This window comes from Malaclemys terrapin, chromosome 4 (assembly GCF_027887155.1).
Source record: "Malaclemys terrapin pileata isolate rMalTer1 chromosome 4, rMalTer1.hap1, whole genome shotgun sequence".
NCBI lineage: Eukaryota > Metazoa > Chordata > Testudines > Emydidae > Malaclemys > Malaclemys terrapin.
This window is the reverse complement of record NC_071508.1, coordinates 4,223,076-4,250,614: the sequence shown is the minus strand read 5'-3', so window position 1 is coordinate 4,250,614 and position 27,539 is coordinate 4,223,076. Positions and strand designations below refer to the sequence as shown.

Genomic DNA, 27,539 nt, shown 5'->3' with positions numbered 1-27,539 from the left:
TGCTTTGGCCAAAGAGAAGCGATTGGGCTCAGTACAGGGGTGAAAATCTTTGGCCCGAGCTATTCAGGTCAGTGTAGATGATCGGATGGTGCCTGCAGTTCATCTCTACAGATCTATGAAGGAATTTCCCCCCTGGGTGGGGAACTCTTCCCAAAGTGCCCATTGCAGAAAGCGGGGGCAAGGGGGTGGGGAGAGAGAGTCAGGGTGCACAGCGGGCCCAACACCGTCCCAGACTGCATGTCGGAGGGTAGGGGGGGTCTAGTCTCATACAGTGTTGGGGTTCTTAGGGATTGGCTTGTTTTGAAATAGGATTAGCTTGCGGTTGGGTTTCTTATGACAGTCGGGTGCTTATTTACCCAGGTGAGAGTTGGCCACTGTGTTTCTCGCACAGCTGGCTTTGGGCAGAGCTGGGGGCAGGATACTGGCTAGGGGCCCAGCACTGGTCTGAGCCGGGGAGAAAGGGAGGTCCGGCTTGGTAATGGAGCAGGGAGGAAGCTGTGGATTTCCCTGGTTCTTTCCCTGTTTGGAGCTCCCCTGCGGGCTGGGGGGTTAAACCAATGAGCTCCGAGCCTGGCCACTTCCCAGAGCGGTGCTGTAAGGGGCGGTTCCTGTCCAGCCCCCCGCACCTCGCCTGGATTCGGAGTCACTCCCCGTGCGCAGGGGCGAGTCTGCGTCTGCAGCCCGGCCGGGCGGTGAGTGGGGGCGCGGGGGAGACACGGGGAGAAGCAGCCAGAGGCGGCTCCGGGGAGGGAGAGAAACTGCAGCAGAGGCACGAAATCGCTGCCTGGAGGAAGCGGCACCACAGGGGCGAGGGGATCGGAGCCCAACTGTGGCTGGGACGGAGAAACACCCTCCTCCCCTCCCCACCCAGCTGCAGGGAAAGCACAGATATTACACACTGGGTTGGGTCCCCAGGGGTCTAGTGGTTAGAGCAGGGGGGGCTGGGAGCCAGGACTCCTGGGTTCTCTCCCTGGCTCCGGCAGGGGCTGGGAGCCAGGACTCCTGGGTTCTGCCCTCAACTCTGGGAAAGCAGTGGGGGCTTGTAATTAGATCCGTGAAGATCTGTGTATCAGGATCGAGGACAGGGGCTCTCAACTGGGGGTCGTGAGGTTATTACAGGGGGGTTGCGAGTTGTCAGCCTCCAGCCCAAACTCCGCTTCACATTTATAATAGTGTTGAATATAAACAAGTGGATTTAATGTATAAGGGAGGGGTCACACTCAGAGGCTTGCTGTGTGAAAAGGGGTCACCAGGACAACAGTTTGAGACCCACTGATCTAGGAACAAGACACAGGTAAGGAGTCTGTAGCCCAGAGGGCTAGCTTGCCTTTCAGCCACAAACACCCGCTTCCTCCTTTCCCTGGAGGTGCTTGACTCCCCCCCGGCCCTGCCCCCACTCATGGGCAGCAGGTGCTGGCTGGCCCCCTGCTGCGGCCCCACCCCCTTCCCTTGCAGGCATCTGGAGCCCCCCCCCCCCTCCGTGGCTGCCAGCCCCCCCTGTACCCTCAGCCCCCACAAGCACAGGGTGGGCAGCCCCAGCGCCTCCAGCCCCCCAAACCAGCACCAGGTGGCACAGCCCCAGCACCTGGGCCCTCCCCCCCCAGCGCTAGGCAGCCCCAACCCCCCCCCAAGTCCCGGCCACCCTAGCTCCAGCCCCAGCAGTACTGAAGAGGAATACCCTGCCTGGGCTGGGGCCAAAGGGGAAGGGCAAGAAGGAGGTAGCTTTGGGGAGGACCATGGCTGAGGCCATGCGGGGCTGTTTGGGGAGGCACAGCCTTCCCCGGCTAATGGACACGCCACCCAGGCCCCCATTCCACCCCTTCCCCCAAGGCTCCACCCCATCCCTCCTCTTCCTGCCTCCACTCCGCCCTCGGCCCAGCTCTTCCTGTCCAGTTCCGTCCCCTCCCCAAGTGCGCCCGTCCCCTCTCCTCCCCCCTCCAGTGCCTCCTGCACACCATGGAACAGCTGATCACAGCGGGTGGGGGGCTGGGAGGGAGAGGGAGGAGTTGATCAGCAGGGCCGCTGGCGGGCGGGAGGCACTGGGGGGAGGGGAGTAGCTGGCTGCCGGTGGGTGCTAAGCACCCACTAATTTTTTTTTCTGTGGGGGCTCCAGTGCCTCTGTATTCAGCAGTAATGCAAGGAACCTACAGGCCTGAATCCTGTAAGACATTAGCTTCAGCAAGTTAGCATAAGCCTTGAGGCCTAGGAACTTTGAAGAGCTAAACTTTGCGCAGATAAACGGCCTGGTGGAAAACCCCAAGTATTTGGGGAGCTGAAAATAGTGTGTTTAAGGGGAAGTTCTGACCACAGGTACACGATCCAACTTCAGAAGTGTCATGGCAACGAATTTACATATATAACAGGTACATGAGATACATCCGCAGATACCTAACCACTAAAGGGCCATGGCAACGAATTGACATATATGATAATAAGTTGAGATCATTGATATACTAACCCATAGAAAAAAGACAGTCCAAAACTGGAAAGGTAAGGATATACAAATAAGGAAAAAGGGAAATACCTCTACTGAATATGCATCAAACATAGTGTCGTCAGCGTATCGTATTATAAAAGTCCCATCCAGCCCAGGGGCAGTAGGAGACGGAGATATACTCCTTGGATTGGCCACTGGAGATGATGGAGAAGTTGATCGTAATGTTCTGCAAGGGCTGGTGAGAGTATGTGGCCGTGCAGATGTACATTCTGTAGTATCTCTACCTACCTTACTGAGTTGGGGTGTTTGTGACTGTGCTAAATGTATTAATAAACTCTATTTATAAAGATAGAAGAGTTCCTATAGTGTGAGTGTTGCAACTGTGCACATTGGGATTTCCAACTATATAATAATTTGAATAATACAGAGCCTGATCTTGGGGGCAAGAATTTGTCAACCCTCAAAGTGATAATTGGGGATTCTTAAGTAATATATAACCTGTAGATCAGGCTACAAGTCCTAACAATGATACTTTTTTGGTTGATTTTCACTTCACACGGCCAGGAGGAGACCCGGGTGTGCAGAAGTACGTAGATGATAGACCGAGAGCCACCAATTTTGGGGTCACCTGTGCTGGGTCTGCATCTCTCCCCACAACACTGGGGATGGGGGGGGGAGGGGGCTGTTCTCATTTCTTCTGTGGCTCTAATTTCTCTCCCCTCTCCACAGAGGTGATCATCCCCTGGGCTGATCTCATCCCCCCTTGGACGTGCCCCCCCTCCACACACAGATGGTGCTGCAGGGGGTCCATTGCTGATGCCAGGCGATCCCCAGGGAGATACGGCTGTGCTCCGGCTCAGAGACGGGCCATGGCTACCCAGGTGGCTCCCCCAGCCGCTCTCAGGCTCCAGTTCCAGCCCCCACTGGGATGTGGCCTGGTTCCCAAAGAGGAAGTGGAGGAGCCGGATGCCCACGGACCCGTCGACATGGAGATGCATCGTCTGCGCTTCAGGGGGTTCCGCTACCAGGAGGCTGAGGGGCCCCGGCAGGCGTACGACCACCTCTGCCTCCTCTCCCGGGCGTGGCTGAGGCCGGAGCAGCGCTCCAAGGAGCAGATGCTGGAGCTGCTGGTGCTGGAGCAGTTCCTGAGCATCCTGCCCCAGGAGACCCAGAGCTGGGTGGGGGGGTGTCACCCCCAGACCGGGGAGCAGGCCGTGGCTCTGGCGGAGGGTTTCCAGTTAGCCAAGGAAGAGCCCGGAATATGGCCACAGCAGGAGGTAATTTACGGATGTGAAATCATTAGGGAGTGGGACACGGGGCCTTTTCCCCTCTAGGGGGTGCCAGCTCCAGTCCACCCATGAGGCGGGGGGGACTGGTTGGCTGAAGGGGGTCTGGGAATGGGATACGGGACCTTTCACCTTGGGATGGGGAGGTGCTGGCTCTGTCCTGGGGCCAGGACAGGGGACTGGCTGGCCCAGGAAGTGGAGAATGGGCCGTGGGGCCTTTCCCCTCTAAGAGGCGCTGGCTCCGATCCACCCCCTGGAAGGGGAGACGGTGTGGCTCATGGGGGTGGGGAATGGAACGAGAGGCCTTTCTCCTCTACGTCTCCGGGTCAGGAGTTCCCATCTGATGGTTTGAAGGCTGGCGGGGAAGGAGTGGGTCTGACTAGGGTTGCAGCTCTTGGTGACCAAACTGAAGCAGCGCCTAGGCCGTACGTGACGGGAGAGACCGCGGCTTGCAAAACTCCCGTACTAGTGCTAGAGAGGCAATTTCCATACAAGGAATGGAATCCTGGTGCGGAGTGTGGAATCAGCTCGCAAACAGATGGATGAACAAAATGTGACTTGCTTTACTACTGCAGCATGATTGTATAAGGTGGCTGTGCACAGCAGTTAAGGAATAGGATATGCTGTATATCCGTGAACTGTTCTCTCCCATTTCTTTAGAGTTGTATTCAACTTTGCTGTGCAAACCTCATGGGAGCTAAACTGTTGCAATCGCTGTGCTGCTTACCTGTGCCTCTGTTCTTTGGATGTTTGGAAGCTTAGCAGGACCTGTCAGAATGAGGATATCTGAGGCTTGCGAAATCCAGAAGCCTCCAGGTATCTGAGTCTGGCTGTTACAAGACACCTCTGTGTCTGGCAACTCCTAAATGGAACTAGAGACGAGAAAATTGATGAGGTCTCTGTGTTAACCAATATCATATACATAATGCCAATCTATATCAATAGCATGTGTTATATTAATGCTTTATGTGACTATGAATTGTATTCATATTAAGCTCTTCCCAGGGTGCTTTTCAGTTATGCTAAGATTGGTTAACTGAGGGCACATATGAAGAGTTGCAATTTCAGTGTCAGGTACAGAGACATACCAAAGAGACAGGATAAGATGGATAGTTTTGTTGATGCTTAACCAACATCCGGTCAGTACCAAGGCACGTGTCTCTAAGGGTTGATGACCTTTAGAGAACTATGTTCAAAACAAGATAAGAAACTGGTGAGGACTGGTATGTCAACCTTGGTTAATATCATGGGATGAGTAGAACTTTCCCTTTGTTGAAACAACTCGGGAATAAATATGATTAGAGGTAAGCCAATAATTTCAGGACAATCTGGATCGCTGCAAAAACGGTCTTCCAGATTGGATTGGTGATGTATTAACCTTTGCCTTTCTGTGCTGTGCTTTTTGGGCTCTGACTAACGAAGCCTGATTGAGCCTGGTTGCAAGCTGGCTAAACTGAACGATAACATGCTGATCGGGGGCCCTTGTTGTTCCAGGAGCTGGTGACATGGAAGGAGGAGACTGTGTGTTTCTCTGGGGCAGAGCGGGCAGAGCTGGATCCAGGACAGGGTGAGATCTGCAGGGAGGTTAAGGAGGACACTCTCATTTTGCTGGGTGAGGAGCCGCTTCAGGAGCTGGGGGTGGGGGTTGGCAGGAGTTACTGAAGAAGTCATGCTGCATCGGGGGCATTACATTTCTGGGGAAGTGGCTTGTGGAGCCCCCAGGCTCAGCAGCACAGAGACGGTCACCCTCCAAATGGTGATGCTGCGTCTTCCCAGCAGAGAGCAGGGCTGGGGTTAAAATCGGGGCATGTTCTCCATACAAAGCCCTAGGGGGAGATTTCACCAGGGGCGTCTCGCCCGTTTCCTCCCCACCAGAAGGATTCACCATCCCTGACCCGGCTGCGATCCCCCGGATGGAGCCAGAGGAAGAGCCGAGGGTCCCAAATCTCCAGGGCTCTGAGGAAAGGGAAATCCCGAAAGGTGCCCACAGAGGTGAGGAATGAGCGACGCCGCCTCGGAGCGAAGGGAACAGGTGGGATCCCAGCAAAGCCAGCGGGAGCCCCCCAGTTCTGTCTTGCCTCATGGCAGGTGCCACTCCTGGATCCACCCCTGGCAGGAGCCCATCCCTCCCCCAGCCTTTCTCTGAGGGCTCAGCTGGGATGCTGGAGCAGCCCCGGCCCCTCCTCTCCCCTCTGGGAAAGGGTTTGGGGGTTTCACTTCCTGCTCATCAGGTTTTCTGCTCAACGACAAACCCCTTTTGCTGCCCCCTCTCACCCCAGCACAGGGAATGAGCCCTGGCTGAATTCTCTCTCTCTCTCTCTCTCTCTCCCAGCAGGTGCCGGGACAGACGACGGGAATCCCCAATGGGAAGGACCTGTGGGAGCTGAGCCACCTGGGATGTCCCGGAGCCCCGAGCAGGGAGATGCCTGTGGGGCAGCATGGCTGCAGGGAGATCCCCCAGGGGAGGAGAGACCTGCTGGGTGTGGTGAGCCCCAGCCTCAGAGAACCCCCATGGGACAGAAACCCTGTAAATGCCCCGACTGCGGGAAGAGCTTCAGGTGGAACTCGGCGCTCCTCCACCACCAGCGATCCCACACGGGGGAAAAACCTCATCAGTGCAGGGAATGTGGGCAAAGTTTTGGGCAGAAATCCACCCTGACTAGGCACCTGAGGATCCACACTGGAGAGAGACCTTATACATGTGCCCAGTGTGGGAAAAGCTTTAGTCAGAAGTACAGCCTGTCCCAGCATCAGATGACGCACCAGCAAGAGAGACCTCACACATGTACCGCATGTGGGCAAAGCTTCGCTCTCAAATCGTACCTTGTTCGACACTTGGTGAAACGCCACATGGGACAGAAACCCCATAAATGCCTCCATTGTGGGAAGCAGTTTGCTTGGAACTCAGACCTGAGGAAGCACCAGACAACCCACACGGGGCAGCGCCCCTACAGATGTCCCCAGTGCGGGGTAGGGTTCACCCAGAGGTTCAGCCTCCTAACACATCAGAGGACCCACATGAACGAGAGACCCTACGAATGCCCCCACTGTGACAAGAGCTTCAACAGGAGATCGGGGCTTGTCAAGCATCAGAAGACCCACACGGGGGAAAAACCTCATGAGTGCACTGAATGCGGGCAAGGCTTCGGGCAGAAATCAAACCTGACTAGACATCTGAGGATCCACGCTGGGGAGAGACCCTACAAATGTACCAAATGTGGGAAAAGCTTCACTCAGAAATTGAACCTGGTTCAACACTTGATGAAACGTCACATGGGAGAGAAACGTGATGCAGCAAATGTAACTTCAGATTCAGTAGATCTAGCATTGCGATAGGGAGTCCACACACAATAGAAAACATTGGTGTGGTACTTCCTTTGCTTGGAGTGGGGCACTTCTTCCCCCATACGTATTAAAGTACAAGGTTTAAAGAGCGTGGGTGGGTAGTAGTGGCTTATCGATGGTGACAAGTGTGAGATTTGGGAGCACAGGCACCAGCTTCCAATTTTCCTTGGGGGTGCTCAACCCCTGCTCAGCCCCAGGCCCTGCCCCCACTCCACCCTTCCACCTCTTCCTGCCCAGTTCTCCCCCCTCCCCTGAGTGCACCCTGTCCCCTCTCCTCCCCCTCCCTCCCAGTGCCTCCTGCGTGCTATGGAACCGCTGATCATGGAGGCCAGGAGGCGGTGGGAGGGAGGGGAAGGAGTTGATTGGTGGGAGGAAGGGAGGAGCTTGGCTGCCAGTGGGTGCTAAGCACACACTAACTTTTCCCATGGGTGCTCCAGCCCTGGAGCCCCCATGGGGTTGGCGCCTATGTTTGGGAGGAAGGAAGAGATCTTTCTCAGGGGGGAGGGGGAGATAGTTAGGGAGGTTAGATGATTGGATGTTGGAGGGAAGTGATCACAAAGGCACTAGTGGTAGAAAACTAGAGCTGAGAGCGACTGGTAGTGGAGGTATGGACCATTTGAAAAGTGGGATGATGTAGGAGTGGGAATACGTGTGTGTTTCTGTGTGCGTGCGTGTGTGTATCTTTTAAACATGTCTTAGGGCATGTCTACCCCGTGAGGTTTACTAGTATAATTATGCCTCTCTGGTAATACAGGTTATAACTTCCCCAGTGAACACTCTTATTCCAGAATAAGTGTGTCCACACAGGAAGTTACAGAGTTATAATTAGACCTGTATACTGACACCTGTAAAATACCCTGTACTGACCAACTCTCACAGGGGGAAGTTTAACGGTGACAGCCGAGGAGGAGTAAATCAGTCGTGCCCCATCCGGACAGCAGTTTGCTACCATGCTCCTAACTGGCAAGTGGCACTATGGGATAAAACTGCAGCTCACTGTCACAAAGCACACGGTGAACAATGGGTTACCAACCATCCCATCTTAGCCTGCGGCTTCAGTGTTGAGCCGCTCAGACTATCGCAGAGTTCCTGTAAGTGGTTGGGCGCACAGCGGTTTTCCTGTGTGGCCGCTTCCTGTAACTGGTGATTTACATCCTACTTCCTCCCCTAGCTCTGCATCCCACAGTCCACTGTGAGTGTCTGAAATAAATAATGTCCTTGTTGTAGGGAGCTGCTGCTTGGCCAGTGGGGACTAGCAGCCCAGGATATTTCACCATTTATTCCTACAAACATTGCTGGGCCGAGTGCTGGGTGTGAACCGAAAAATTCCCCATTTGCCGCGTAGCTGGTTAAGCCCTAATATGTCCTAGACCAATCACAAAACCCCAGTTCTCTCTGCAGTGTAAATGGGGCATCAGCCAGTCGGTTTCATAGGGATTGAGCAGGATGGTGTCCCAGAAGTGTGGGGCTTTTAGGGGAGGGGATTGCAGGGCACGGCTAAGCGGCCATTCCTTTTCGTTTCCCACTAGGCTGATGGAACCAAGTGATCACTACTTTACCTGATCAACCCTGCGTGCTGTTAACTAAGCAGGAACGTGCCCTGTGAAGGCCTCTGTGCCTATTGCAGAACAGCGAGTTTGTGTATTTTTTTGGTTGTGCTGGGGACAGCTGTGACCTTGCAGCTCACAACAAAAGACCCCCCCGCCCCCATCCCAGGGCTCCCAGGGGACATGTTGCTTTGAGTCTGGAAGGTGGTGGGGTGAATCCCTTCTTTCTGAAAAATGGATCCCCTTGGAGAGTCTCCTCAGCTGCCCTGGTCACTGCCGTCCGCGGGGAAGAGACTAGGGGTATGTCTACACTACACGTGCTACCGCACCACAACGCCAGTGCTGCAGCGCTGCTGGTGTAATGCAGACACTACAGCAATGGAAGGGGGTTTTCTGTCCCTGTAGCAAATCCACCTCCTCGAGCGGCGGTAGCTAGGTTGGCAGAAGAATTCTGCAAAGAATTCAAGACATTTTTCACAGCCCCGAGTGACATAGCCAGGTTGATATCAGTTTTTGATGTAGACCAAGACTAAGATGAGTCTCTTTCCCTTTGCCCTCGCCAAAATCAGCTCTCTCTTCTTTCACCGTCTGCCATGACGTTGTTCAGTCCCCATAGGAACAAGCCACACTGGTGGCCAGTGGCCAATATTTAGGCCCTTCGTAGGTACAGGAAAGAAATCCAGTAGTGGACAAAGGGGGCACAATTTGCCCCTTGTCCAAGTGTCTTCCTAATCCTGTCAGCTAGTTGTTGGGTTGTGCCCAGAAGCAGATTCCTCCTAAAAACATTTTTTACTTGAGCTAATAATGTACCTAGGGAGGTTCTCATTATCTATGGTGCTATCCGATCCTCCACTGGGCTCCAGGCCTCAGTGCTATCTAGTGGAAATGAGTTACACAGGCTAATAATGCAGAGAGAGAGAGAGAGAGAGAGAGAGAGAGAGTGTGTGTGTGTGTGTGTGTATATGAAAGTAGAACCTAAATTTTGATGAATTTTCTCCCTGTGAAGACACTTATACCCCTCTACCTTTCTGATAAACTAAATAGTGTGAGCCAAGTCCCCCCCTGTAAGGCATCGTTTCTAGCCCCGGAATCATTTTTAAAAAAGAACAATAAGATGGATTTCCACTCCATACGGCTAAATGCAGTGCCTTGCATAATGAATCATTTTTGTGGCTCTTCTCTGCACCCTCTCCAGTTTGTCAACATCCTTTTTAAAATGGGGACACCAGAGTTGGACGTTCTGTTCTAATATCGGTCTCCCCAAAGCCGCACAAAGGGGTCAAACCACCTCCCTCCTCGCTGCTTCTGTTTAAACAGCCACGGATGGCATTGGCCCTTCTCCCCCCCCACCCACAACATCTCACTGGGAGCTCATGTCCAGTGGTCTGTCGACAATGACACCAGAATCCCTGTCAGAAGCAGTGCTTTCCATGAGACAGTCCCGCGTGGGCTCAGTAAGGCCTGTGTTCTTTGTTCCCGGTGGGATGACCTTGCATCTGGCTGTACTGAAACACGCTGTGATTGCATGGGGCCCAGTTTACCAAACAGCAGATTCTGAGCATGTTCCCACCAGCGTCACCAGCTCCCATCCAGCCCCAGGGCAGCAGGACTGGCTGGCTCCTGGGGGTGCGGAAGGGGACATGAGGCCATTCTCTTCTAGGACCCATGGCAGGAGCTCCCATCGGATGGTTCGTTGGCTGATGGGCAGCGAGTGGGGCTGGCGGGGATTGCAGGTGCTGAGTGGGGGTCTTTGTTGTTCCAGGAGCCGGTGACGTGGGAGGAGGAGGCTGCGTGTTCCTCCAGGGCAGAGCGGGCAGCGCTGGCCCCAGAGCAGGGCAAGATCTGCAGGGAGGTGAAGGAGGAGAATAAAGAAGAGCCTCTGATCTCACTGGGTGAGGAGCAGCTTCCCCTCAGGGATTAGCAGCTGGGTGGGGGTGGGGGGAAGGGAGGTTCTGAAGCCCACGTGGTGCCTTTGGGGCATTGGCCTCTGGATCCCCCAGACCTAGCAGCACAGAGACCGTCACCCCACAATGCAGATCCCGCTTCCCCCCAAGCAGAGAGCGGGGCTGGGGTTAAAATCAAGGAGCAGTTCTCCATACCGCGCCCTGGGGGGAGATTTCACCAAGCGCCATCTCGCCTGTTTCCTTCCCCCGAGCAGGATTCGCCGTCCCCGACCTGGCCATGGTCTCTCAAGTGGAGCGAGGGGAAAAGCCGAGGGTCCCGGATCTCCAGGGCTCTGAGGAAAGGGAGACCCCGAGAGGCGCCCACGCAGGTGAGGAATGAGCGACACCGTCTCGGAGACTGTCCGGGAGTGAAGGGAAAAGCTGGGATCCCAGCAAAGCTGCCAGGGTCTCCCCCAGCTCCCTTCAGTTCTACCTTGTCTCTGTCAGTATCGTCCCCGGCAGGTCCTTGTCGTCACGGCAAGTGACACTCCCAGATTCCCACCCCTGGCAGGAGCCCTCTCCCCCTCCTGCTTTTCTCAGAGGGCTCAGCTGGGCCATTGGGGCAGCCCCGGCCCCTCCTCTCCCCTCAGGGAAGGGTTTGGAGGATTTGCTTCCTGCCCATCAAGTTTTCTGCTCAGCAACAAACCCCTGTGCCCCTCCCCCGTCTCCCCGGCACAGGGAATGAGCCCCGGCTGGATTCTCTCTTTGTCCCAGCAGGTGCCAGGACAGAGGGGGAGACTTCGCAGCAGGAAGAGGCTGCAGGAGCAGAGCCGAACGGGATGTCCCGGAGCCCTGAGTGGGAAGACCCCGGTGGAGCAGGATGGCAGCAGGGAGACTCCATGGTGGAGGAGAGACCTGCTGGGGGTGATGATCATAATCCTCAGAGATCCCACACGGGACAGAAACCCCATAAATGCCCCGACTGCGGGAAGAGTTTCAGGGGGAACTCGGCGCTCCTCCATCACCAGCAATCCCACGCAGGGCAAAAACCTCATCAGTGCAGGGAATGTGGGCAAAGCTTTGTGCAGAAATCAAACTTGACTAGACACCTGAAGGTCCACACTGGGGAGAGACCCTATACATGTTCCCAGTGTGGGAAAAGCTTTCGTGAGAAGTGCAACCTTTCCCAGCATCACTTAATGCACCAGCAAGAGAGACCTCACAAATGTACTGAATGCGGGCAAAGTTTTGTGCAGAAATCAACCCTGACCAGACACCTGAAGGTCCACACTGGGGAGAGACCCTACATATGTCCCCAGTGTGGGAAAAGCTTTCGTCAGAAGTACAGCCTTTCCCAGCATCAGTTAAGGCACTGGGAAGAGAGACCTCACAAATGTACCACATGCGGGCAAAGCTTCGCTCTCAAATCGTACCTTGTTCAACACTTGATGAAATGCCACATAGAAGAGAAATCCTATAAATGCCCCGATTGTGGGAAACTGTTTGCTCGGAGCTCAGACCTTAGGAAGCACCAAATGACCCACATGGGGGAACATCCCACAGATATATCCAGTGCAGGGTAGGGTTCACCCAGAGGTTCAACCTTCTGGTGCATCAGAGGACCCACACAGGTGAAAGACCCTACGGCTTCTTGGACTATGGGAACAGCTTCAATTGGAGATTGGGGCTTATCCAGCACCAGAAGACTCACATGGGGGGAAAACCTCATGAGCGCACTGAATGCGGGCAAGGTTCAGGCAGAAATCAAACCCGACTAAGCCACCAGCAGCAGTGCAGTGCAATAGGGTCCTAAGTCTGCTGTGAAAAGTGATATTAATAAAGTTTCTTCGCGCCCCTCACCAGAGAATCTCAGACACCCCTCCCAGTTGGTGCACCACTGGTCTAGTCCAGCTCTTCCCCACCTCAGGGAAGAGGCTGGCACAGCCCCTGACTCGTGACCCCCATGTAATAACCTCGCAACCCTCAGTTTGAGTATTCTTGATCTAAGACACTTGTCCACAGATCAGCCAAGGTCTGGAGTTCCACTTCTTCCCAAAAATAGAACCTAAAATGGCTGAATGAGATTATTGTTAATTGCCTAACCAAGAATCTCACTCATAGTTGTCATATGGATAAAGCCTCTTTCTCACTCCCAATATAGTTAAAAAACCTCCAAAAAGTCACCAAGTAGGGTGATACCCTGCTTCCCCATGGCACACTGGGGGTGGATCAAATGATGGGTGGGGAAGCTGGCAGACTGAAGGTCTAATAGGGCAAAATGTCTGTTACCCCAAGAAACCAAAGCACATGTTTTCATCCCAAATGCGAAACTATATATCTGTTGTGCTTATCAATCAAATATACCATTGATGATCTGTTTTGTCCTATCAATGTCCTCCACCCCAAATTTAGAAGCTGCACACTTGTCTGCTCTGTGAATCAGATAAACTCTCTCTCTCTATGATGATAATGTTTTTTGTGCTATTGTGAGAACTAAATAGTATGAAATGCTTATATACAATGAAAGAATGTATGGAATTTATCCACCAAATTTAGAAGACTACAGTGGATTTTGTTTGTTTTCCTGGTATATGAGGTTTGCACTCCAGAAGCAATAGGCATTGGATAGCACAAAATGGAAGATTGAAAGGTATAACCACTTCACCAGGGTACAGCCTTGAATTATTAAAAGAAATTGCTTAAAAGGGGTGAAATTCCAATCAACAACATCACAAGATGGGTGAGGTGATAAGTTATTTTTTGTTTCTACTGGCCATTTGCCAACCAAGTGCTCAGATTTCAGCTCAGTTTCTCTGCTGGTTCCATGGGTATCCAGTAGATGGCGGTAGTATAAAAAAAATCTTCAATCCTTTTCCTATCAGAGTCTTTTTTTGTTTGATTCATTTCAAGGATTGTATTTCATATTAGCCCACTTCATTTATTGCATGGAGTGTAGTTGTAGCCGTGTTGGTCCCAGGATCCTAGAGAAACATGGCTACTCTTATTTCCATGCTGCTGCTGGTGGCAACGCTGCCTTCAGAGCAGGGAGGCTGTGAAAAGTGAAATTAACAAACATACAAATCTCACTTTTCACAGCAGACTTGCTAGCGCCGAATTCACAGCAGCAGCGCAGCAGGACGGGTGGCAATGGAGCGCTAAGTCTGCTGTGAAAAGTGATATTGACAAAATTCCTTTGCACCTCATCAAGAGTAGTAAACAGTAACTATTTTCCAAAATAACTTTTCTGCTTAGAATAAGTCAATAAAAATGTGTTTTAGTCTTAAGTTGATCCAATAAAAGATATCACTTCACCCATCTTGTTTCTCTAGTATCCTGGGACCAACATGGCTACAACTACACTGCATGCAATAAATGAGGTGGGCTAATCTGAAATACAATCCTTGACATGAATCAAACATAAAAAGACATAGGAAAAGGATTGAAGACTTTTGTTGTACACTACCTCCATCTACTGGATACCCATGGAAGTAGCAGAGAAACTAAGCAGAATTCTGAGCACTCGGTTGGCAAATGACCAGTAGAAATTACAGGGAGGCCCCCTCCAACAAGGACTGGAGTCGGGGTCTATAAAACTGAGGTCACTCTGTGGGAGGAGCCTGGGGTTGACTGAACCCATGAAGAAGCTGCAGTATCCCCAGATGTTCGGAAAGCAATCTCCCCCCTTGATCCAGGGTTAACAGGATAAGAAGAAGAGGTGAGATTTCATTTCAAAGATTGTATTTCCCCTTCTGTTCTTCAACGTAAGCTGAAGGTTGTATTGAGTAAGTCAATATTCTCCAGTGAGACATCACGTAACAACACTATAGATTTTCACTAATGCTCTAAGCACTCTCTCCTTTATAAACTCAAACAAACTGGCCTGCGAGAGATTTAAAACAATAACTTTAAGCAATTGCTTTTAATAGTCTAAACTTGTCTCTTTTGGGCCAATCCATTCAAGTAGCCGCGATCACACTCTTCAAAGTGCCTTAAAGATAAGTACCTCCTTGGAACTGCCATAAGGTGTCAGGTACTAAAGTACCGATGCCTGATGTCATCATAAAGGTCATAAGAAACCTTGGTGCCTTGTCTCGTTCATTGCTAATGACTGCAGAGCTCAATGCTTGCAAGACTGTGTTGTGTATTCCCGTGGCTCTCAAACGTTTTTACTGGTGACCCCTTTCACATAGCAAGCAGTAGCATAGCTGCGGCGGGGGAGGGGGGGAAAGAGGGCAGCAGCCGCTCTCCCACTGAGCACAAGTGGCGCCTTTTCAATTTCTTGGTGCCTTTTTAATTTTTACTCACCTGGCGGTGCTCCGGGTCTTCGGGGGCAGGCCCTTCACTCACTCCGGGCCCGCCGCTCTTCACTCGCCAAAATGCCGCCGAAGACCCGCGGAGCAAGTGAAGGTCCCCCCGCAGAGCGAGTGAATGTCCGCCGAGGTGCTGCCGAAGACCCGGAGCGCCGCCCCGTCAGTAAAAGCGCCACAGCGGGTGGCGCCTTTTTTTTGGATCGCTCCCCCTGTTCCCTCCACCTGGCTACGCCACTGATTAGCAAGCCTCTGAGTGTGACCCCCTTATAAATTAAAACACTTGTTTATATATTTAACACCATTATAAATGCTGGCGGCAAAGTGGGATTTGGGGTAGAGGCTGACAGCTCATGACCCCCCCATGTAATAACCTTGTGACCGCCTGAGGGGTCCCAACCCCCAGTTTGAGACCCCCTGGTGTATTCAGTACATCCCCAGAATGGTGGTTGTATCTACACTGGATTGGTGAATTGTTGGTTCTACACTAGGATGGTTCTAGGTGAATTCATAAATTCTTGATTGGTTAAGAATAACCAGTGTCCTGATTGGAGAGAGACTGTTCAAGTTTCATGTTGACCTGAAGAGAACCTAGTGTTAAATTGCTGAACTAGCATTCTCTGCCTTCAATAGGAAGGGATTATCCATTAGATTCCATTCTAATATTGGCCACACCGCCTCCACAACTGATCTAGTTTGCTTTCAATCTAACTGGCACATGGTCAGTTTATTAATTTGCCATTCTTCCACACTTTCAGCAGGACTAAAGCAGTCATGCCCCACTCACACAGCAGCTTTCTACCATGCACTAACTGGCTAGTGCGCTATTGGCTTGATTTCCTCCACCCACCCAATGATAGTGTGAAGAAAAGTTACATTCTACCAGAAAAGACAACTTCACCTTCCAGTTGAATTTTTAACAACTCACATTGCACAAGATCAACACAATGACTCTTCCAAAAATAAGAGGTAGAAAAGAAACTCACTATCCGCCCCACTCTAACCTGGAGGCCCCACTCCTCTGCCACAGCAGAAGTCCTGTTCTGAGCTCTGAATGACGCTTACCTCCACATTTATTGCTCAGGCCTGTCTCTGCTGTAGATCTTCTGATGAATAATAAGGTACATCCTGGGACTAAAGCTCTTCCATCAGTTGGGGTGTTTATAGGTAACCCCCCCCCCACCCATGTGGATTCTCTGGTACCTACTAAGCTCCGAGCTGAGACAGAAGCTCTGGCTACAGTTGGGACATTTATAGCATCTCTCCAATGCATGGGTTCTCTCTCTAAAGAGCACAGTAGCTTCTCCCAGAATTGGGTCACCTGTCGGGTTTACTCCTGGGTGTGGGTCCTCAGATGACTGCTAAAATTTGGCCAGCCACTAAAGCTCTTCCCACAGTCGGGACATTTATAGGGTCTCTCTCCTGTGTGGATCCTCTGGTGGACAACAAGGCTGGAACTTACACTGAAGCTCTTCCCACACTCATCACATCTATAGGGCCGCTCCCCGGTGTGGGTTCTCAGATGCTGGGCATGGGTGGAGCTTTGACCGAAGCCCTTCCCGCAATGAACACACTTGTAGGGTCGCTCGCCTGTGTGGATGCGCTCATGCCGGGTCAGAACGGAGAGATCGCTGAAACATTTCCCGCAGTGGGCGCATTTGTGGGGTTTCTCCCCTGTGTGGATCCGCTCATGCTGGATCAGGACTGAGAGAACGGCAAAGGCCTTCCCGCAGTGGGGGCATTTGTAAGGTCGCTCCCCTGTGTGGATCCTCATGTGTCGCACGAGCATGGAGCGGCGTCCAAAAGTCTTCTCGCACTCAGGGCATTTATAGGGTCTCTCACCTGTGTGGACCCGCTGATGGTTGGTCAGCGAGGAGCTGTGGCAGAACACTTTCCCGCAGTTAAGGCATTTGTACGGTTTCAGGCCTGTATGGATCCTCTGGTGCTCTAGGAGCTTGGAGCTTTCCGAGAAGCTCTTCCCGCACTCATCACATCTGTAGGGTCTCTCGTCCGTGTGGGTCCTGCAGTGCTTGATTAGGGTTGCACGGTGCCCGAAGCTCTTCCCGCACTGGGCACATATGTAGGGTCGCTCCCCTGTGTGGCTCCTCTGATGGCGAAGGAGGTCGGAGCTGTCGGCAAAGCTCTTCCCGCACTGGAGGCATTTGTAGGGTCGTTCCCCAGTGTGGCTCCTCTGATGGCGAAGGAGCTTAGAGCTGTCGGCAAAGCTCTTCCCACACTGGAGGCATTTGTAGGGTCGTTCCCCCGTGTGGCTCCTCTGATGGCGAAGGAGCTTGGAGCTGTCGGCAAAGCTCTTCCCACACTGGGGGCATTTGTAGGGTCGCTCCTCCATGTGGGTTCGCTGGTGCCTCCTTAGGGTCGAGCTCTGCTTAAAGCTTTTCAGGCAGTCAGAACATTTATGGGGATTTTCTTCCATGTCTCTACTGTGGGATGGGGGAGACTCTCTGCTGCCAACCAGCCCCGCTCTGATTCAGGCTGGTGTCTCCCCCTGCTCAGGGCTCTGGGGTCTCCCCGCCAGTGGCCGGTGCAGCTCTGGTCTCCAAGTCCCGGCCTGATGGGGATTCCCTGATCCTTTGTTCTCACGGTCCGGACAGGAAGAAAACACCGCACAGCTGATCTAGAACCCGCCTCCGACTGCTGCCCCAGGGCGGGCTCGGCTGGGGGGACCCTGCTGGGCTCAGCAGCACAGACCCCCCCGCGCTGCTCCAGAGCTGGGGGGAGGGGGGGTCTCTCCGGTACCCCCCGGCCCTGCGAGCACTTCCCCAGGCAGCGATTTCCTGCCTCGGCGTCTCCCCGGCGCCCCCACGCACCGCCCGGCCGGGGTGAGCCCTCCCTGGGCCCGCCGGCTGCAGACTGGGACTCGCCCCACACCGCGCTGCGAGCCAGGCTCGGAACCCAGGCGTCCGGAGCGCTGCTGGGCTCGTACCCTGCTCCCGACCTGCCCTATTACAGCCCCCTTAGGGCACCACGTGCCCCGGGAAGGGGCGGAGTTGAGATTAACCCTTCCCTGCCCAGGCGTTGGGCTCAAGACTCTGGCGAGGGCGGGATATACCTATAGCCTGGGCATTAGCGCGCCGCACCGTCATGCTTGGCCGAGCCCCAGGGGGCACTGGCTGGCAGCTAGCCCTTGTGGAAGGGGGCCCCGGCCGGGATCTCACCCAAGGCCTCATCCCTATGGATGTTCAAGCACAAATGGACACAGCCCCACAGGGATCCCTTATCCCAAGGGATGTGCAGCTGGGCGAGAAGTTGGGACCCTGAAGGTGCAGTGGCAGCTGCACGGAATATTGGGGCCCTGAGGGTTCGAAGCAGGTGCACAGAATGTTGGGCCTCCGAGAGTTCTGAAACAACTGGATGGAATGTTGGGGCCCTCAGGGTTCTGAGGCAGTGGTGGGTGAGAAGTAGACAAACTTTATTCCACAGGAAGGGGTTTCATGCCTCAGACTTTGACCTGGGTAGGGCGGCATGGGGGTATCTATTGAGGCTCTCAGGATGGGATGGTACAAGTCCGCCCATATCTAAGGCACCTCTCCTCCAGCCTAAGGGGGGGGGGGAAGCTACTGGACCCAACTTTCAAATGATTTTGAGGGACAACAAGTGGGGGAAAAAAAAGGGATACAAGTCGTAGGTTCAAAAACCTAGATCCAGCTGGGGCACCAAGCAGAGAACCCCGAACAGTGCTCACATCCATGCTCATGGCTCTGTGAATAAGCGGCCAACTAATATCCCTGGTGGGCCGTGGGACCAGAGTGAAATATGCACTTGCCCACCAAAGCTCCTCACCCTCCACAAGGGATAGGCAGTCCCACCACTTGGTGCTGGGGCAGGACACAAGGCTGAGGAAGTGAAGGGTGTGGAGCACAAGCCTTGACAGCTATTCCAAGGCACAGTTCAGAGGTGGGCCAGCTGCATATCACACAGCTGGCTCAGATAGGGGGTGGCCGGGGAGGCTCGTGGGTCAGGGGCCTGATTGTACTTGGGATGGATAGCTGAAGAGGCAGAAATGTCTTATGTATTTACACTTTCCCTGACAACCGCTTAGGAAGTTTATCCATTGGAACTGGACTATGGCCACTACATCATTTCACCCTGGGGTCCATGAATGCCCAGCAGAAGGGGTGTGCATTAGGTAGGAAAGGCATCTATTAGTACTCAGCAGATGGGTCTAACAAAGATTTATTAAGGCAAAACACTCAGCAAGTTGTGATCAACTACTTACAAGTTGGAAGCTCATTAGAATCATAGAATATCAGAGTTGGAAGGGACCTCAAGAGGTCATCTAGTCCAACCCCCTGCTCAAAGCAGGACCAATTCCCAGCTAAATCATTAGGAGGACTGCAGTCACTTCCAGCATCAGACAATACAGCTTCAACCTCCCTTTGTTACACAAACTTACTTATACTTTTTTATCTTTTCTCATATATGTGTAGTAGGCTCTCACTTCCATGTTAACTCTCCTCCCCCATCAGTACATGTTTAGTGTTCGTTCAAACTGGTCTTTTCTAGCTTTTTAGTCACGGGATCTTTTCTTGTTCTCACTACCATGATTGCTCTGCAGTTTCTTACACATACATAGCTCTGCTTCTGCTGTTAAACGTTATCAGAACAAACTCTTAAAATCCACAGCAGGCTTCTGCCTATATATGCCTTCTTCGTTCCTAACAAGCTCTAGTTCACGCTTTGAGATTTTGTTTTGTATTGCGACCACCTCTCTCTTGTTTCTAGTGGAATGTCTATCTTTTCCCTAAATAAACCTTTTGTTTTTAGTATAAGTGCTCATAAGTGCTATGCGAGCGGTGAGGTAAGGTCAGACTTGTAAATTGGGGTACACGGCTTCTTTGGGAGCAGGGGATCTGGGATTTCTGTGAGTAATCAGTGTCAGGGGCTGGATGTAACAAGGGGGATGCTTCAAGGAGACTACAGTGCACCTCTTGTTTACCTGCGAAGTAAAGACAGGGCTGGCACAGCTCAGAGGAGAGTGTTTGGTGGCTGAGCAACATAACTCGGTTGACTTAATTTTTGAGTGTAGACCTGGATTTAGGAAGAAAAAATAAATCAAATGGACAACTAGAAAAGGGGGAGCCCTGGCTAGCAGTTATACAACTGAAAAGGATCTGGGGTTATAGTGGATCACAGATTGGATACGAGTCAATTCAATACAGGCTAATATCGTGCTGGGGTGTATTAACAGGAGTGTTGCCCGTAAGACATGGGAGGTAACTGTCCTGCTCTACTCAGCCCTGGTGAGGCTCAGCTGGATAGCGTGTCCAGTTCTGGGCGCCACGCTTTAGGAGAGATGTGGACAAACTGGAGAGAATCCAGAGGAGAGCAACAAAAATGATCCAAGGTTTAGAAAACCTGATCTATGAGGGGGGAAAATGGAGCATATTTAGTCTTTACAAAAGAAGACAGGAAGGGAGGACCTAATAACATATTTCAAATAGAGCCAGGGCGATTATAAAGAGGACAGTGATCGTTTGTTCTCCATGTTCACCTACGGCAGGACAAGAAGTAAGCAGCTCAGTTTTCAGGCAGGGAGATGTAGGTCAGAGATTGGGAAAACTTTTCTAACTCTAAGGGTACGTCGACACTACCCGCTGGATCGGTGGGTAGCGATCGATCTATCAGGGATTGATGTATTGCGGGTAGTGTGGACACGATAAATCGATCCCTGATCGCTCTCCCATCGACTGCTGAACTCCAGCAGTGCGAGAGGCGGAAGCAAAGTCAACGGGGGAGCTGTGGCCGTCGATCCAGCGCTGCGAGGACGCAAAGTAAATAATTTTAATTCGATCTAAGATACGTCGACTTCAGCTACGCTATTCTCATAGCTGAAGTCGCGTATCTTAGATCGACCCTCCCCAGTGTAGACCAGGCCTAAGGATAGTTAAACTCTGGATCAGGCTTCCAAGGGAGGCTGTGGCCTCCCTGTCCCTGGAATTTTGGATGAACAGGTTGCACAAATATCGGTCAGGGATGGTCTAGACAGGATTGGTCCTGCCTCAGTGCAGGGGGCTGGACTAGATAAGCTCGGGGGGTCCCTTCCAGACCAACTTTTCTTTGTGAGGAATGAATGGCAATGCTGTATTGCTCCCTGTCTCTCCAAAGATGGTTTGGGATGAGAAGAACCTAAATATAAGGAGATATACCTATCTCCTAGAACTGGAAGGGACCCTGAAAGGTCATTGAGTTCAGTCCCCTGCCTTTACTAGCAGGACCAAGTACTGATTTTGCCCCAGATCCCTAAGTAGCCCCCTCAAGGATTGAATTTATAACTCTGTGCTTAGCAGCCCAATGCTCAAACCACTGAACTATCCTCACCCCCTCCCCAACCTTTACTGGAAGTACCTTGCCTGATACATCCTGGGATTGTGTTTGCCTTTTCAATGGCCACATGACATTGGGCTCATAGGTATCCCAGCAATGGTGTTTATAAAACTAAAAGGTTAGAACAGTAATGAAATGCCCTCCCCACTCCAACCAGTAGACCCCGCATCCTCCCAGAGCTGGAAATGGAACCTGGCCATCCTGATTCCCAGCGCCTCCTCTAACCCACTAAATCCCACTCCCACAACAGGGGATAGAATCCAGGTGTCTTGACTCCCGGCCCCCTGTTTTAACACACTAGACCCCACTTTTCTCCAGGTGCAGGGAATAAAACCCAGAAGCCCCGACATTCATCCTTACCGCTGTTCTATCCCATCAGACCCCACTCCCTTCCTAGAGCTGGGAATAGAATCTAGGAGTCCTGATAATCCAAGACCCCTGCTCTTGCCACCAAGGTCTGAGCTCCAAATTAAGCTTTCTTTCAAATTTATTTCTCAGGCCCATCCTGGGTATGTGTCTTCAGATGTTTTGTGAAATTTGGCCAGTCACTAAAGCGCTTCCCATAGTTGGGACATTTACAGGGTCACTCCCCTGTGTGGATCCTCTGATGCATAATAAGCCTGGAGCGAACACTGAAGCTCTTCCCACATTCATCGCATGTAAAGGGTCGCTCCCCCGTGTGGGTCCGCTGATGCTGGGTGTGGTTGGACCTCTGGCTGAAGCTCTTCCCGCAGATGACACATTTGTAGGGTCGCTCACCAGTATGGATCCTCCGATGGCCTGTCAGCGAGGAGCTGTGGCAGAATACTCTCCCGCAGTCGGGGCATTTGTAGGGTTTCACGCCCGTGTGAATCCTCTGATGCTCCAGAAGGTTAGAGGTCTGAGCGAAGCTCTTCCCGCACTCATCACACCTGTAGGGTTTCTCGCCTGTGTGGGCCCTGCAGTGCTTCATCAGGCTTGAGTTTTGCCCAAAGCTCTTCCCGCACTGGGCACACGTGTAGGGTCGCTCCCCCGTGTGGCTCCTCTGATGGCGAAGGAGGTTGGAGGGGTCGGCAAAGCTCTTCCCGCACTGGGCACACACGCAGGGTCGCTCCCCCGTGTGGCTCCTCTGATGGCGAAGGAGGCTGGAACTGTCGGCAAAACTCTTCCCACACTGGGGGCATTTGTAGGGTCGCTCTCCTGTGTGGGTTCGCTGGTGCTCTAGGAGCTTGGCGCTGTCAGCAAAGCTTTTCCCACACTCACACCCATAGGGTCGCTCCCCGGTGTGGCTCCTCTGATGGCGAAGGAGCTTAGAGCTGTCGGCAAAGCTCTTCCCACACTGGAGGCATTTGTAGGGTCGCTCCCCCGTGTGGGTTCGCTGGTGCCTCCTTAGGGTCGAACTCTGCTTAAAGCTTTTCCTGCAGTCTGAACATTTATGGGGTTTTTCTTCCATGAGGGTGGGGTCGTCTTTACACTGGAATGAGGGGGTCTCTCTGCTGTCAACCAGCCCCGTACTGATTCAGGCTGGTGTCTCTCCCTGCTCAGGGCTTTGGGGTCTCCCCGCGAGTGGCCGGTGCAGCTCTGGTCTCCAAGTCCCGGCCTGATGGGGATTCCCTGATCCTTTGTTCTCACCTTCGCGACAGGAAGAAAACACCGCACAGCTGATCTAGAAACCCGCCTCCGACCTGGCTGGGGGGGAGTCTCTCCGGTACCAGCCGCGTTTCGGCTCCGATCCCCCCGGCCCTGCGAACACTTCCCCAGGCAGCGATTTCCTGCCTCGGCCTCTCTCCGGTGCCCCCACTCACCGCCCGGCCAGCCGGGGCGAGCGCTTCCTAGGCCCGTTGGCTGCAGACTGGGACTCGCCCCTCACCGCGCTGCGAGCCAGGCTCGGAACCCAGGCGTCCGGAGCGCTGCTGGGCTCGCCCCCTGCTCCCGACCTGCCCTATTACAGCCCCCTTATGGCACCACGTGCCCCGGGAAGGGGCGGAGTTCGGATTAACCCTTCCCTGCCCAGACGTTAGTCTCAAGACTCTGGCGAGGCGCGCCGCACCGTCATGCTTGGCCGAGCCCCAGGGGGCACTGGCTGGCAGCTAGCCCTTGTGGAAGGGAGCCCCGGCGGGGATCTCACCCAAGGCCCCATCCCTATGGATGTTCAAGCACAAATGGACACAGCCCCACAGGGATCCCTTATCCCAACAAGGAATGTGCAGCTGGATGGAGTGTTGGTGCCCTGCCCTGTTCTGGTTCTGTGGCAGCTGAACAGAATGTTGGGTTCCTGAGCGTTCCGAAGCAACTGGATGGAATGTTGGGGTCCTGCGGGTTCTGAGGCAGTGGATGCGTGAGAAGCAGACAGACAGGTTTCATTGGAAGGGATTTCATGCCTGAGCATTTGCTCTGGTGGGGGGTGTTGGGTACTGGGCATGGGTGGGCCTAAAGGGAGGATATTATTTTGAGGGACAACAAATTAAAAATACAGGGACATGAGTGAAAGTCACCGTTTCAAAGGCAAGGATTCAGAGGGGGGCACTGAGCAAGGAATCCCGGACAGTGCCCACCGCTCCTTAAAGCCATCCAGGGAGCCAGTGGACATGGACCTGTGGAACTCTGCCTGGAGATGTGATTTAAGGGAGGATTGGAAGTAGGCGCCATAGTTACAGAACACCTCCCTATCCGGCTTCCTCCTCCCGGTATGGTGGATGGTCATCTTGGCCAGCACCAGGAGGAGGTCCACAACACAAGGTACTGAGGTTTTTTTCTTTTCCTGTGTGCCATGGAGATGCTTGCCCCATGAGACAGCCAGTATTTTTCAAGCCCAAAGGGTCAAGCTATAAAAGGAGAGAACAAAGGCTCCTCCCCACCTCTTTCCTATCCCACCTCTGGACTGATGAATTCTATCTAACAAGGGAATTTTGAACAAAAGGACTGAGGTCCCCCCAAACTACTTGGGCAATTCAGAGAGATTTACAGAAAACCAGCCGATTTAACATCCCTGCTATCTTTTGGACTATATGCTATATAATTCAACTGTAATGTACTTTATCTGTTTAACCTTTTAATAACTTTCATTTCTTTTTCTTAGTTAATAAATCTCTAGACCGCTTACTAAAGGATCGGCTATCGGCATGGTTTTTTATTTATGATATGAAGTATCCATTGACCTTGGTAAGTGGCTGCCCCCCCAGGGCTGGAAGAACCAGATGTGTGGTGAATTTGGTTTTAATAAGCTTTCATCACAAAGTCCAGTTTGACTGTGTGGTAAAAAGAAGGGTGGGGAGGGCTGGAATGTCTAAGGGGACTGTCTGTGGCTTCAAGGTAAAACTAATACAGTGTTCCAGGAATGACTTTTGTTACTGGCTTGGTGAAATCTAATGCGAGAATATACCACCTTTGGGGGGGGGGGGGGTCTGCCCTGTTTTCTGACAGTCTGCTCTGAGTTTGTCATTTTCAGCTGGGACCCTCACCCAGGCCAGGCACCCTGACAACTGGGTCCACGTGCGCTTGAACATCCGCAGCGATGAGGTCCTGGATGGCTCCCCAGGGACGTCTGCATCCCTGTGCCTCCTTCCATAAGGGTTAGCTGTGTCCCAGAAGCCCCTCACGGGGCCAGTCTAGACCCAAGCTATTGAATAACGTCTGGGCATTGAAGGGTTAATCCCAGTCCCTCCCCACCCCCCCACCCACCGAAGAGTGGGGGTTTCACAGCTCAGGCGCTTTCCTGACACCCCCCCCCCCATCAGCCGATGATGTGACCAGCTGGGCTCTGTGTGGTGAAGGGGGCCAGGGGGGCGAGTCCCCGTCTGCAGCCCTAGGCCCAGGAGGGGATCGCCCCGGCCAGGCGGTGAGCGAGGGCTCCGGGGAGAGACAGTCTCAGCGAGGGGGGCTCTGGGGAGGGAGAGAAACAGCAGCAGAGGCAGGAAATCGCTGCCTGGAGGAAATGTGTGTCTGTGTGTGAAGGGGAGAAGAGGTCGGGATCAGAGCCAAACAGGGGCTGGACTCTGGAGACACACACACACCGCAGGTGTATCGGAGCAGCAAGGGGAGGGAGTTTGGGGAGCTGAACCCCGTGGGTCTCCCACCCACTCAGTCGGCTCTTGGGCAGCAGTGAAGCAGGAAAGATTGGGCTGTATTCATCGGCTGCTCAGCTGTGGTTTATTCTCTTCCAGGAGACGAGGAGGAGACATCCGCGAGAGTCAGGGCAGAGCAGGACAGCAGCGGGGAGACCCCGGGTGACCAGACAGCAAATGTGTAAAATCGGGACAGGGGTTGGGGGGTAATAGCAGCGTATATAAGAAAAAGACCCAAAAATCGGGACTGTCCCTATAAAATCGGGTCATCTGGTCACCGGCGGCCTCGCTCAGCATGGAGAAGACTTCAGCCAAACGAAAGCCAACCCTGTCCCCATGGGAGAAAGAGCCCACACATGTTCCGAAGGGGGGCAAATCTTTAGCTGGAGATTGAACCTTCACAGGAGCACCAGAGGAGCCACAGGAGACATCGACCCTACAAATGCCCTCAGTGGGGGAAGAGCTTTGCCGACAGCGCCAACCTCCATCACCATTAGTCGTTTGCGTGTCATCTCGGCTAACAGTTGTGATGGGTCTCTCAGGGTAGCCAGGGTCACCTTGTTACCCTCCTGCCTCTGGGGAGAGGGAGTCTTGCCTGTGGTCGCTGAGGGTCTTGCGCCTGACGTCTGGGCAGGGAAGGGTTAATCTCAACTCCGCCCCCTCCCGGGGCACGTGGTGCCCTAAGGGGGCTGTAATAGGGCAGGTCGGGAGCAGGGTACGAGCCCAGCAGCGCTCCGGACGCCTGGGTTCCGAGCCTGGCTCGCAGCGCGGTGAGGGGCGAGTCCCAGTCTGCAGCCGGCGGGCCCAGGGAGGGCTCACCCCGGCCGGGCGGTGCGTGGGGGCGCCGGGGTGACGCCGAGGCAGGAAATCGCTGCCTGGGGAAGTGCTCGCAGGGCCGGGGGGTACCGGAGAGACCCCCCCTCCCCCCAGCTCTGGAGCAGCGCGGGGGGGTCTGTGCTGCTGAGCCCAGCAGGGTCCCCCCAGCCGATCCCGCCCTGGGGCAGCAGTCGGAGGCGGGTTCTAGATCAGCTGTGCGGTGTTTTCTTCCTGTCCCGAAGGTGGGAACAAAGGATCAGGGAATCCCCATCAGGCCGGGACTTGGAGACCAGAGCTGCACCGGCCACTCGCGGGGAGACCCCAAAGCCCTGAGCAGGGACAGACACCAGCCTGAATCAGAGCGGGGCTGGTTGGCAGCAGAGAGGAACCCGCCCCCCCCCCATCCCGGGGAGAGACGACCCCGTCCCCATGGAAGAAAAATCCCATAAATGTTCAGACTGCAGGAAAAGCTTTAAACAGAGCTCGACCCTAAGGAGGCACCAGCGAACCCACACGGGGGAGCGACCCTACAAATGCCCCCAGTGTGGGAAGAGTTTTGCCGACAGTTCTAACCTCCTTCGCCATCAGAGGAGCCACACAGGGGAGCGACCCTACATATGTGCCCAGTGCGGGAAGAGCTTCGGGCACCGTGCAACCCTAATCAAGCACTGCAGGACCCACACGGGCGAGAGACCCTACAGATGTGATGAGTGCGGGAAGAGCTTCTCGGAAAGCTCCAAGCTCCTAGAGCACCAGAGGATCCACACAGGCCTGAAACCGTACAAATGCCTTAACTGCGGGAAAGTGTTCTGCCACAGCTCCTCGCTGACCAACCATCAGCGGGTCCACACAGGTGAGAGACCCTATAAATGCCCTGAGTGCGAGAAGACTTTTGGACGCCGCTCCATGCTCGTGCGACACATGAGGATCCACACAGGGGAGCGACCTTACAAATGCCCCCACTGCGGGAAGGCCTTTGCCGTTCTCTCAGTCCTGATCCAGCATGAGCGAATCCACACAGGGGAGAAACCCCACAAATGCACCCACTGCGGGAAATGTTTCAGCGATCCCTCCGTCCTGACCCGGCATGAGCGCATCCACACAGGCGAGCGACCCTACAAGTGTGTTCATTGCGGGAAGGGCTTCGGTCAAAGCTCCACCCATGCCCAGCATCTGAGAACCCACACCGGGGAGCGGCCCTATAGATGTGATGAGTGTGGGAAGAGCTTCAGTGTAAGTTCCAGCCTTGTTGTCCACCAGAGGATCCACACAGGAGAGAGACCCTATAAATGTCCCGACTGTGGGAAGAGCTTTAGTGGCTGGCCAAATTTTAGCAGGCATCTGAGGACCCACGCCCAGGAGTAAACCTGACAGGTGACCCAATTCTGGGAGAAGCTACTGTGAGCTCTCTGGGCTCTTTAGAGAGAGAACCCATGCATTGGAGAGATGCTATAAATGTCCCAACTGTAGCCAGAGCTTCTGTCTCAGCTCGGAGCCTTGTAGGTACCAGACAATCCACATGGGCGGGGG

The 27,539-nt window shown here is 53.6% G+C and overlaps 1 protein-coding gene and 1 pseudogene across 1 annotated transcript; one reads left to right on the top strand and one right to left on the bottom strand.

Annotated features, from left to right (window-relative positions):
* The first annotated feature begins 732 nt into the window (after nucleotides 1-732).
* Nucleotides 733-27,464, top strand: LOC128835572 (zinc finger protein 135-like). Its single transcript, XM_054025115.1, has 10 exons — nucleotides 733-1,294; nucleotides 3,167-3,714; nucleotides 5,218-5,335; nucleotides 5,599-5,715; nucleotides 6,056-7,023; nucleotides 10,378-10,507; nucleotides 10,774-10,887; nucleotides 11,276-12,077; nucleotides 25,293-25,318; nucleotides 26,347-27,464. Exons 2-10 carry the CDS (start codon nucleotides 3,307-3,309, stop codon nucleotides 27,372-27,374), a joined length of 3,711 nt encoding a protein of 1,236 aa, XP_053881090.1. The 5' UTR covers nucleotides 733-1,294; nucleotides 3,167-3,306; the 3' UTR covers nucleotides 27,375-27,464.
* On the bottom strand, nucleotides 16,104-23,021 carry LOC128836925 (zinc finger protein 850-like; annotated as a pseudogene).
* Nucleotides 27,465-27,539: the final 75 nt, after the last annotated feature.